At 53.5% G+C, this 12,529-nt stretch overlaps 1 protein-coding gene across 1 annotated transcript in view; it reads right to left on the reverse strand.

The window, feature by feature from the left end:
• ARHGEF17 (Rho guanine nucleotide exchange factor 17) overlaps positions 1-12,529 on the reverse strand; it is a 58,333-nt gene that overhangs the window by 19,581 nt on the left and 26,223 nt on the right. Inside the window, exon 2 of the mRNA XM_030331146.1 lies at positions 267-344. Within this exon, the coding sequence (XP_030187006.1) occupies positions 267-344 (78 nt within the window). The remainder of the gene's footprint in view (positions 1-266; positions 345-12,529) is intronic.

The raw sequence follows: 12,529 nt of genomic DNA on the forward strand, positions 1-12,529 counted from the left end.
AAGGAGGGAGCACCTGCCCTGGGGTGGCCTGGTCTAGTCTCATTAAGACCCCTCTAAGATCTCTCCTGCCCTGGAGGGGGGGCTTCCTCCTCTGGGGCAGTCACATAAGAGGGGTTCTCCATGGAAGGGTGATGTGTCCCAGGGTCATTCCTCTCTTCTCTAGCCTCCATCCCCTGTCCACAGAGTGGGTTTGTTTCCATATGTTTGACAGCCTCCTAGACTCAGAATGGCCACTCTCAGGGGCCTGGACCAGCCTCAAGCCTCACCTGCATCAGGGTTCGCAGCGACTCCACGTATGACTGCTCTGTGTCCAGCAGGGTCATGGTCACGTGCTTCCGCATGTCCTTGGGGGACAGAAAACAGAGGGTGAGCAGAGCCTTGTTCCCCTCAGACCCCGCCACCTGCAGTCACGTAGACCCAGAGAACCTATCCACATCCTCTCCCTGGCCTTCAAGGCCTGCATTCCCACCATCCAGGACTGTTGGCTGTTACCCCAAATCACCGTAGACCTCCACTCTGTCAGATCTTTGCTCAGATGCTCCCTGTGCAGGGAGGGCCCTCTCCCTGCATCTCAAACTCCTTCCTTTCCAGAGTATGCCCCTCAATCCTTCACCACCACCCCCATGACTGTTGGCAGACCTGGTTATCTACTGTTTACTTCATGGTTTTCCACTGGGCTTCTGGAAAGGATCCAAAACAATCAATAACTCTCACGTTTGCAAAGGAAGATGCCTCCAGCCTACCCCCCACTCCAGCTGCCAACTCTGAAAACCCCACCTTCAGGATCCGTGCTGTGGGGTCAGACCCTCTAGGTTGGGCTTCAAACCACTCCTGAGCATGGAAACTGTGACCTCCTGCCACAGATGAAGAAAAGATGGCTCAGAAAGGTGAAGTTGGTGCCAAAGGTCACACAGCCAGGTGGGGGTAGGGTTCACCCACTCTCAGACAAGGCTAGATCCCAGGTCTCTTCGTAAAAAAGAGGTTAACTGAGCTCTACTCCACACCAAGCACTGCTCTAAGCATTATACATTATTTCATCCTTCTGACCACCCTGTGAGGTAGATAGATGTTATTCTTCTTCCCATTTTAAGGATGGGGAAAAGGAGCCCCAGAAACTAATGCCTCCATCCAAGAATCTGATGATCTACAGTACAGAGTCCCTAAGGGGTTGCCCAGAATCTGCACCCACACCTCCAGGGATAGGGTGTGCATCCCTGACAGGGCGGTCCCTATTCAATGGGAAGGCTTTGCTAGAAGCCAGACACAGGATGCTTTCTCTGTGTTCAATTCCCTGAGACCCAGCTTACCTATTGTCCCTTGCCACCAGTTCCTATACCTCTGGCCCACTCCTCCAGGAAGCCTTCCCAGATGGTACCAGCTCCAACAGCTTCCCTTCCTGGTGAGGGATTCCACTCCAGGTCACCTCTAAGTCCCTGGAGTGGTTCTGAGCAAGGCCTCCTCTGGGCCCCAGATCTCTGGGGCTTATTCTCCCCTCCCCACGCTCCCCCCAAGCCTTATCTCAACTTAGCCAGGACATCTGTCTGGACCCTGTCTCAGTCTCCAGCCATCAAGGCTTGTTGGGTTTGAGTGTATATTCTTTGCATGTGGCAATGGAAGGTTAGGTGTCCATGTCTGTGGTATCCCTCCACTCCCCATCCCTGGAGCCTCTCATGGTAGGGACTCAACCAGTGGAGCTGCCCTGGTCACTGCTCTGCACAGGGTCTATGTTTGCTGAGTAGACCCAAGCCCAAGGCCTGTTCGCCTTGCCTGATCCAGCCCCTGCTCACCCCTCTGCTCATGGTATGCCTCTCCTCCCTCTGACCCTCTCCCTTTGACCCAGGGACTTGGGGTCAGGTCTTTCCCCAAACCTGTCAACAATAAGACACTCAGAAAAGTAGACCCCCGTGCTAGGAACTTAGGGTTGGGAGGTGTGAATGACTCTCCATTGAGGGAGGGGAGGAGACTGGCTCTGCTCCATTCCGACCAGCTGCAGACTCTGTTTGGTGAGAAGACACTGGGCCCTGCCGTAGAGCCTCCAGCCCTCAGATCATCTATCCTCAGTGATTTGAAGGCGTTTAGAACACCTGGGCAGCTTCCAGTGGGAGGGAAGACCAGCTGGGCTCACCTTAGGATGGAGAGTTTGGGAGAGCATCAAGGACCAGAAGGGCCCCCCAAGAAAAAGCCCAGATGCCCAATCTTCCCATTGTCCCTCAGGGCCATCTCAGCATTTCACAGATATGACCTCATTTCCACCTCACACTCACAGCTCTGCATCACAGGTGTCATCATCTCTACTTTACAAGTGAGGAAGTCAAGTCAGAGAGGTGACTGGACTTGCCCAAAGTCACACAGCCACTGACCGACAGAGTGAGGACCCAAGTCTCTTTAGCCATCTCAAGCTCAGTCTGAGGGCCCAAGCACCCAGAGTTCTCACCCAGACTGACTGGCTAGCCATGGGACACAGGGTCCCAGCCATACCTTTACTAGCTGTGTGACCTTGGGCCATCTAACTGCCTTGGGTTTTCACATTCTCCTCTATGAAATGGAAGGAATAAAGCCTCCCTCCCAGTACTGTGAAAGCAAAGAGCTGGGAAGCAGGGTAGCTCCCTCCACATACACTGGGTCTTCAATTCCCAGCTGGACAGGGAGTTCCCTTAGAGTAGAACCAGACCAGGCTCGGCCCTGGGCCGCACAGTCACCCTCCCCCCTCAGGTTCCCTGGACCTGGCCCTGCTATGCCCAGTGGTGAGGGTCATGGGCAGCGAGGCCTCCTGAGGGAGGCAGGGTTGGTGCTGGGCCTGATGGGCCCAGAGGGCTGGGGTAACTCACACAGGGAGGCTGACGCTGCAACACCCGCCCTTCCCAGCCTCCTCCCTGCTTGAAAGCACAGTGGCTTGTCACTCAGCTGTCAGGTAGAGGCATAGAAAATAAGGCCAGCTCTCTGTCACTGCATGGAGTGCCCTTCTGCACGTGCCCAGACACGGGTGTGAGTGTATGTGGGGGTGGGGGAGCCAGGGAAAGCAAGAGACAGGCAATGCAGCTGTCAACCAGATCAGCGGGCCCACCTGTTCTGGGCGGGACAGCCCTGTAGGCCTAGCCTCCCCCAGAGCCCGTCACCCCTCAACAGCTCCATCCCTAGACCTTCACTATATGGAGCAATGAAGTGGGAGGGAGGATGGGGGGGGCTAAAGGGATACAGCAGGAAGACAGAGCGGGGGGGGCCTCTCCTACCAGTAAGATTGGGACATGCTGACCCAAAGCTTAAAACCCTATATACACAGCATGAAGACAGAGACACACGTACACAGAAGAAGCTGTAAAGGCCAGACACTCCACAAAGAGACGAAAAAGAAATGCAGCCAAGCCACCTAGCTGAGAACCAGGGCCTTCGGCCCAGAGATGTGAGGTGGTGGGGAGAAACACCACAGCACAGGGAGCGGGGGGGGGGGGGGGGGGACAGAACCATAGCCCCCACTGGAGCCCAGAAGAGCAGGATAATCAGAATCCAGGCCCAGAGAAACACACAAAGGCATGGAAAAAGCCCCTGGAAGCCTCTCCCTCCCCGTCCCCTGGAGGAGAAGAGCACTGAGCCAGGAATGGGGACAGCACAGCATGACACCTCCAAGGCCCAGCGGGTCCAGTGGCAGGGAGAGAATGGCAAGGGGGGGGGGGGAGCAAAATTGGCTACCCTCAACTTCCCATCCCCCAGCACATATATACACCTGGGACTGCAACAGGCCTGCAGGAAAGAGGCTGGTAAAACCTTCCCTTCCTGAGCCTGTGAACCCAGGATACCTCTGGAGACAGTCTCTGCCTACAGGCTGATCCATATCAGGCACTAAGTACCACTAGGCCTTGCTGAGGCTGGATCTCAGGGTACAGGCCTCTCACCCCAGTTGAGTTTGCCAGCCCTTCTGCCATCCCAAGCTTGCATTCTGGTGGCACCAAACCTCAGTGCTCTGCCAGCCACACCACCCCTGCCATGGCTCCTCATACCTTCAATCTCCCTGCCCCCATCACTAGTCTCTGAGCCCCCAGGCCCGTGGCCACGCAGCTGGTGTGCCTGTTCCGAGTTCCCAGTCCTGCGCTCTCAGTAGGACCCATGTCTCCCTCAGGCCCAGATCCGCTGAGTTCTAGGTTTCGACCCAGGTCCCTGGCTGTCTCTTCCCCTCCCCCTACCTGGGCCTCCCCAGGCTCCTCAGCGTCAGCACCGCTGCTCCTGGCGGGCTCCCCGGAGGCGGTGGCCGGGCCCAGATCGCGCATATCTTCCAGCGCGATGGTGAACTGGGCCAGGGTCTTCACCATCTGAAGCATGCGGCCGGGCCGCCGCCAGGGCGGAGATGCCGGGGCGGCGGGGGACGACGGGCCCCCTCTCTCCCACCGTCACTCCCTCCGGGGGCTCAGCCCCGCCGCAGCGGCTATCGCGGTGTCAGTTCCAGCGTAGATCTGATAGCGAAAACTCGGGCGGCGGCGCTGTTGCCTCCTCTGCTCAGCGAGTGCGCCCAGCGAGCCAGGCGCGCTTGGCGCCGCTGGCGCGGGGGAGGGGAGCGGAGGGGAGTCCCCGCCCTCGCCCACCCTGCTCCGCCCACCCTCTCAGAGCCGCCCAGTCTCCCCCAGCACGCAGCGGGCGGCCCGACCTCGCCCCCGCCGCTCCCCCACGCAGCGGCCTCCCTTTGCGGACCCATCCCCCTCTGAGGACGTAAGTCGGCGCACACCAGTCGACAAAGGCAAGTACACTGAGACATGCACGTTTTGTCCACACCTGTACCCACGCAGGCACACACAGGGGCATGCACGGATCTACACAGAAGAAGCCCATGCACATAGAAACTTGCCCTCCCGCCTTGATGTGTATACACATTTGGGTGAAGGCCAAGGGCACACACATCAACGTAGTCCCATACAGACCCTGACACACATGAACCCGACCCAGTGCTGCACAGTGGCACACGCTTCTGTCTTCACACAACTATAATCCAGCACAAACAGGCGCACATATTTAGGGATGCGCATCTCTGGAAACTGACATTGTTCTCCCATCCAGGGGCAAAGCATTAAGGGCCTCATAAAGGAAAGAGACGACACTGAGTCATGCCTACTCCCACCCCACCCAGTTGACCTGAATCCTGTATTTGAGACAGTATCAGAGAATTCCAGTCCTATCCCCCTTCACCTCACCCCCCATCATGAGGAGGGGTTCGGGCATTTACAACCCCCACCACATCGCTAGATGATGCTTCAGAATGTTTCCAAGCATGATCCCCAGGATCTGTTCCTCAAATTGAAGGTGATGTCAGAACCCATCCCAGAACCACTTAATCAGGAGAGGGGGCAGGGTGAGCTTTGTTTTGTACTAGCTGCCACCTCCTACCAAGGGGCTCTCATGCACCCTGCAGCTGACTGGGGATCCGTCTGCTGTGCCTCAGCTCTGCTGACCTTATACTCCTTTAGTGTATGAGGTCTCCCACACTCAACAAACTCCTGATGCCCTCCCCCAAACCTGCTTTCCCTTGGGTTTCCTGCACAGTGGAGATCTTCTGACCCTATTGCCCAAGGCAGTTCCCTCTATCCCTCTCTCGCCTTGTTTGATATGCCCCAACCATTTTTTTTAATGTTTATTATTTATTTTTGTGAGAGAGAGAGAGAGAGCATGCATGCATGAGTGGGGGTGGGGGGGCAGAGAGAGAGGGAGACACAGAATCCAAAGCAGGCTACAGGCTCCTAGCTGTTAGCAGCACAGAGCCTGATGCGGGGCTTGAACCTATGGACCGAGAGATCATGACCTGAGCCAAAATGGGACAGTCAACTGACTGAGCCACCCAGGTGCCCCCAACCATTTCTGTTTTATCTCCTAGAAACAGACCAGGCTCTCTCCTGCCTCAGGGCCTTGGCGGACACCTTTTCCCTCTTCTAGGAGTGTTTTTGCTGTTCCTTTAAGATTAATCTTAGTGTAGGGGCGCCTGGGTGGCGCAGTCGGTTAAGCGTCCGACTTCAGCCAGGTCACGATCTCGTGGTCCGTGAGTTCGAGCCCCGCGTCGGGCTCTGGGCTGATGGCTCAGAGCCTGGAGCCTGTTTCCGATTCTGTGTCTCCCTCTCTCTCTGCCCCTCCCCCGTTCATGCTCTGTCTCTCTCTGTCCCAAAAATAAATAAACGTTGAAAAAAAAAATTTTTAAAAAAAAAAGATTAATCTTAGTGTAAATGTTACCTCCTCAGGGAAGCCCTCCCTGATCCTCAGATTAGGCCAGGTACACCTGCTCTGTGCTCTCAAAGATTCTCAGTTTTTCTTAACCAGGTATCACAGTTTGTAATTACACATTTGAGCAATTGCTAGATTGATGACCATCTCCTCCCAGGAGACTGTAGGTTCCCTGAGGGCGGGGGTCCATGTCCCTTTTGTGAACCACAGCATTCTGCACATAGATGTTGGCTAATACACTAAGCAGTCATCACAGGGAGGCAAACCTTGCAATTCCCTGCTCACGAACCTCCCCTGGCAGTCCCATGGCACAGGATCAACCCCTCTTGCTGGCCCTTGCAGCCTCCTGTGCTGCTTGGCCCCCCTGCCACCTTCCCCTGTTTAGCCCTCAACCAGGTGAATCCACATCCTACAGCCCCGTCCAAGGGTATTATTTCTCATCCTCTCCTGAGAGGGCAGGACATGGACCCAGCAGCACTGGCCTCCTCAGGGAGTCCAAAATGTCCAAAACTAAAATTTTAACTCCCCAACAGACAATCCCAAAGAAGTCAACAATGAAAACAAGAACAGAGAATTCCAAGAGAGTAGAAAGAGAAAACAGGTGTGACCCCCACCTGGCAAGGGCTCCCAGAGCAGTGAGGCTACATTAGGGGGCAGAGCCTGACACATGAGAAGTGCTTGCTAAGTTTGTGCTGCCTAAACAATTGGTGAACCCATCTGTCTCTCCTGTGTCCCATGAAGGCCTGGCCCAGAGTAACCCTAAGCCAGTTTGTTGAATGAAAGAATGAATGAAAGCATGAGTGTGTGCTCTGCACCAACTCCCTTGCTGGTCCCTCTATGGCAATGGCTCTCAAAGTGCAGGCCCTGTGTACCTCCAGGAAATGTGTTAGAAATGCATATTCTCAACTCCCCCCCAAACTACCCTATTGACCTGACCTGAAACTCTGTACGGGGTCCAGCAATCTGTGCACTGGCAGCACAGAGCCTTCAAGGCCTAGAGCCTGCCTGGCCACCACTTCCCCTCTCAGGGCACATGTCCTGGCCGAGCCCCTTCTGCCCCTGGGAGGCGGAACAAGGGTCCTCCAGTAGGGCCCCAAGCCCTCCTCTGCCCCTAGTTTGAACCAAGAATTCCAGTGAGTCCATCTGCTTCTTACCCTCCCAATGGGATGGATTATGGACTTCCCTGAGGGTGGGGCTTACAGTTCTCCTCCCCTCAGGGCTGGGCACATGGGGGGAGGGTTTGGAAGAGCCAGACCAGTTGACTGAGTGATGATGTGAGCACAGAGGATGGACACACCCCGTGGACACATCTAACAGCCAGGTCCCAAAGATAATCCCACACTAGTAGGAGGACTGTGGTTTGAGGGCCCATCTCTGGCCCATTGCTTGATCACTCTGGCTAGTTAACCCACAGCTGGCTTTCTCTCAGAGCACCTCCTCCTCCTTCTGACCCTCTCTCCAGCTAAATGATCTGGGGCCTCATTTCCTCTGAGTTTTTGGGAGGCAGTGCATAGCTTGTTAGTAAGGTGCATCCATTCCCTTACTTCAGTAGGACCAGGCCCTGCACAGATGAATCCACTCTGGCTGGCATCCAGGAGCTCCCAGACAATACATAGGGCTCAGCAGAGGGAGTCACCTCTGCCTGGGGGATAGGGGGTATTCAAGGAGGGCTTCCTGGAGGAGGCAGGGTTTGAACAACATTTGGAGGTCAAGAAATCCAGAGGCATGTGGGTGCCCAGATGGCAGAGTTCAGGAGGCCGCTGCCCCGGAGAAGGGGGCTGGGCTTGATGCTAAGGCACTGCGTGCTGCAGCTTCATTAAAGATGGCTAATTACATCCAAGCCTGTTGCCATGGCAACAGGGGAGCTAGTGGGGTGGGGAAAGGAAGCTGAGAGAAGGAACAGGAACATATAGCTGCTGAATCAGAGTTTCCAGGCATCACCCCCACAAAGGCATGGGCATTGGAGCCCCTCAGAGTGAGGTCAGCTGGGAAGGGGGCTGGGGGCACCATGTATGTCCAGAGCACCCCTGAGCAGGTCTGGTTCTGTTATTGTTCCACTGAACTCCCCTTTTAGGTACTGACGTCTCTTTTCCTTTTGGGTATCTATGGTTGTTTGGAGTGGGTCTGGCTCAGAATAGTTTTTATAAGTATATGAGATGGTTGGTAAGGGCCCTCCTCTCCATACTGCATACCGCACACCCCACCACAACACATATACCACCCTCCTCCCACCAAACAGCTCCTATCCTCCTTAGTCAAGGGAAGGTGAGAGGGGACAAAAGGGCTCTGCTCCACAAGACCACCACCCCACTAGGATAAGCAGGTTGGGCACCCCAGTTGGGTGGGACCACCCTTCTGCTAGTCCTGGGGAACACCTAACCCTCCCTACCTCCCCCCAGTAAGCTGATATTGCCCCATCTCTAAAAGAAATCCAATACCTTGTTTACCTGCCTCCAGACACATCTCCCACTGTGGGCTTCCCCCAAGACCTCCTACAAGACTTCTTGCCCACTTGGGGCCACTTGGTCCTCCTGCAGCTAGTGCTGGACCAACTGGGACCCAGTCATGAGAAAGGACACACGGATGGACAAATGGATGGGTAATAAGCAATGGCTGACTAAATGAATAGGATGATCATAGGTGAATAACTAAGTGGAGGGGTGAATAGAATGATGAATCAGTAACAAATGAACCCACAAATGGCTACACGGACACACGGTTCAATAGATGGGTAATTAACTGAGTTTTAATTTTTTCATTTGTTGATTAGTTCAACAAGTATTTATTGAGTACCTACCAGGTACCAAGCACTACGCTGGGGATTTAATTTCTTCGTTTATTTATTTATTTTGAGAGAGAGAGAGAGAGAGAGAAAGCATGAGTTGGGGGTGGGGCAGAAACAGAGGGAGACAGAATCTAAGAATCCTAAGCAGGCTCTGCACGGTCAGCTCAGAGTCCAATGCAGGGCTCAAACTCATGAACCATGAGATCATGACCTGAGCCGAAGTCAGATGCTTAACCAATTGAACCATCCAGGCACTCCTATGCTGGGGATTTAAAGATAAGAAAAGAGGTCTATGCCCTGCTGGGTACCACAGTCTAAGTGGGAAGATAGGAATTGAAAAAGGAATGACAAATGCAAGGCAGGTTCTGGGGCAGTGGGTCTCATCAGGCTCCTGTGGGGTGGGGAGGGGTCTCCAGCCTTTCATATCTGCATAGCTCTATATGAGTACTTGCCACAGAGGGTCTGGACCCCAGAGCTGCCCAAACCAGATTGGGAACACCATAATCTTAGAATCCTCACCATCACTAATGCTGTTTGAACACTTTTCAGGTGTCAAGCACCCCATTATTGCTTTCCAAGCCCTGGCTCCTTTAATCTCCACGGGAGCCCTACATCAAAGGCTGTTATTGTTTCTCCTCTATTTTACAAACAAGGAAACTGAGGCTCAGAGTGGTCACCTGACTGATAAGGGGTGCATCTGAGGTGACTGTCTCCAGGGCCCATGCTCTTAAAACCACCCCCTCCCCTGTGAGGAGAGCCCGTCTCCACCTCCCCTTAGCCTCGTGCACTCAGCTTGGCCTCCCCCACCTTCCTGGTGCACTAGTCTGCATTACCTTTCTCCAGCCTCATTTGTACCGAGATGATTACATAAACAGGTTCTCCTGACGCAGAATGGTTTGGGTGGAAAATAAAATGCTGTCAACAGGCAATGCTGGAATCAAGGAGGATGCTCTTCTCTGGGAACCAAGCCCTGGCTAATTGCCCAGATGGACTGTCTGCCCTTCCTGACCCCATCAATGTCCACCGTTATGGGAACTGAACGTTCCCAACCTAGTGGGCTATTCATTTCACTGATGGTGCTGCCCTCCTCAGGTCCTCAGGTTCATCAATGAGACCAAAGTTCCAAAAGAGGGACTTCTTGGCATAGAAATTAAGAGGGCAGACTCTGAAGCCAGACAGCTTGGCCTCACATCCCTGGCTCTACCACTTACTAGTAATGTGACCTTGAACAAGCCACTTCTCCTCTTGGGGCACCAGTATCTCCATCTGTTCTTGTCTGAGACCCCTTCCCTATTCTCCTGTCATTTGTCCCTTCCCCCTGCCTTCCCAGGTCATGGCCTATCCCCTATAGACACTCTCTTCCGGAAGGAGGAGCCTCTCAAGGCTCCACCAAGTTCCCAAGCCTCATAGGCAACTTCAAGGGCAGTGTCCAAGCCACAGAGCTCCCTCGGGACTGGCTGCTCAGCGTGGGCCCAAGAATTCTGGGGAATATGTTTGGGGATGGGAAGGAGAGATCAAGGACCGAAGGAGCCTCAGGTCCTTCCTGCCACAGGAAGGCCACTGCCCTGCTGAGGTGGGACTGTGTGCACCTGGAGGTGGGACTGTGAGTGACACAATGTGTGTCTCATCTGTGTGGACTCACCCACATGTCTGTGTATACTCTTGTCAGTGGTCTTCTGTGACCGTGTGACTGTACAGCCCATCAGTGGGTGATAGTCCGTTTGGTTCCATGGCAGAAATGAAAAGTCAGGGCCACTTCAATAATATTCAAAAGTAGCTATAGCTGGGGAGTCTGGGTAGCTCAGTTGGTTAGGCGTCTGACTCTCCATTTCAGCTCAGGTCATGATATCTCGGTTCATGAGATGGAGCCCCATGCCGGGTTCCAGGCTAATAGTGCACAGCCTGCTTGGGATTCTCTCTCCCTCTCTCTCTGCTCCTTCATTGCTCATGCACGTGCTCATGCTCTCTTTCTCAAACTAAATAAATAAACTTAAAAAAAAAGCTATAGCTGTTGTTTCCTGAGCACTAAATATGTGCCAGGCACAGGCTAAGACTTTACATCACTGTCTTATTTTACCCTCTTAACCACCCCCAGGAAGGTGTGGCAGATTGCATTTTTCAAAGATAGCTATCACAATATTTTCCATGCCACATGCTCTTCTTGTAGTGTGGTACTGACTGACACTCTTCCATAGAGTGATGAGGTTTATGTCTCCTCCCCCTTGAAACTGGGTGACCTTTGTGACTGCCTCAATTAACAGAATATAGCAGAAAAGATACTATGTGACATCCAAAGCCAGGCCATAAAAATGCCATGTACTTCCACCTTGCTCTCTTGGGTCACTCATTCCTGAAACCCGGCTGCCACGTTGTGTGGAAGCCCAGGTCACATGCAGAGGCCTGTGTATAGTGTTCTAGCTGACCACCTAGATAAGGTCCCACCCAAATGCCAGCACGATTGCCAGACCTATGAATGAGGATGCCTTCAAGGTAATTCCAGCGCAGTCACTATGTGGCTGCAACTGCATGAAAGACTGAGTGAGAGCTACCTAGCTGGGGCAACTGAGGCTCAGAGAGGTAAACGATGGCCATACAGCCAATAAGTGGCATAGCTGGGGTAAAAACCCAAGGTTCTTGATTTCCTAAATGGAGAAAGGAAGGAAGAGGATAATATCTGCACAGACCTAGATTTCATCTACTGGCCCAGAGGAGTCCAGCTGGGACTCCAACCTCAGCAGCACTAGAAAATCTCACCACTCCTTCTAGAAACTGACCCTGATAGCTGACAAGAGGTTCAAGGTGGCAGCTCTCACTCCCTGTGCTGGGGCTCAGGGCCAATTTCTGGCTGATGAACTGTGCCGGCCACCTCTTAACCCAGAAGAGACACCTCCACCCACTGCACTCCTGAGCCCCTCCTGGGCCTCCAGGAATGACGTGCACTCCCCACAACCTTGGTGGGGTCTTACTTTTACTACCAGCTCCTGTTTAGTGGGGTGCTGTTCCTCATGCATTATCTCATTTAATCCTGACACCAATCCTCTAAATTATGTACAATATTACCTCCATCTTAAAAATGAGTAAAAAAAGCCTCCAAGAACTGAAGCAACATGCCTGAGGTCAAGAAGTTGGACATGGCAAAGGTGGGATTTGATGCCACGTCAAGTGACTTCACCAGGGTCACAGAGCACATAAATGAGTCAAGCCAAGCCCAGAATCCCTTGAACTAGGTGGTGACAAGCTGTATTCTCTTTCCTGGATGATTGGCAACAATAGGAGACATGGAAATAGGAGGAAGGTCTCTCTGTGTCCGCCACCCCCACCACTATAAGGTCCAAAAAGGCAGAGACCAGGTCTCTCTGTGTTCATACCTGTGTCCCTGACATACGCTAGGTGCACAATATATATGTGTCAAATGACTGACTCGCTCTGTGACTAAGCAGAGTTGCTCCCCAGTCTGGGATCAGGTCCCCCTCTGTAAACAAATGAGGGAGGAAGGAGGGTTCAGGTGGACTCTAAATTCCTCACCATGCTCCCTGAAGGAGGTGGTAA

This window comes from Lynx canadensis, chromosome D1, assembly GCF_007474595.2.
Source record: "Lynx canadensis isolate LIC74 chromosome D1, mLynCan4.pri.v2, whole genome shotgun sequence".
NCBI lineage: Eukaryota > Metazoa > Chordata > Mammalia > Carnivora > Felidae > Lynx > Lynx canadensis.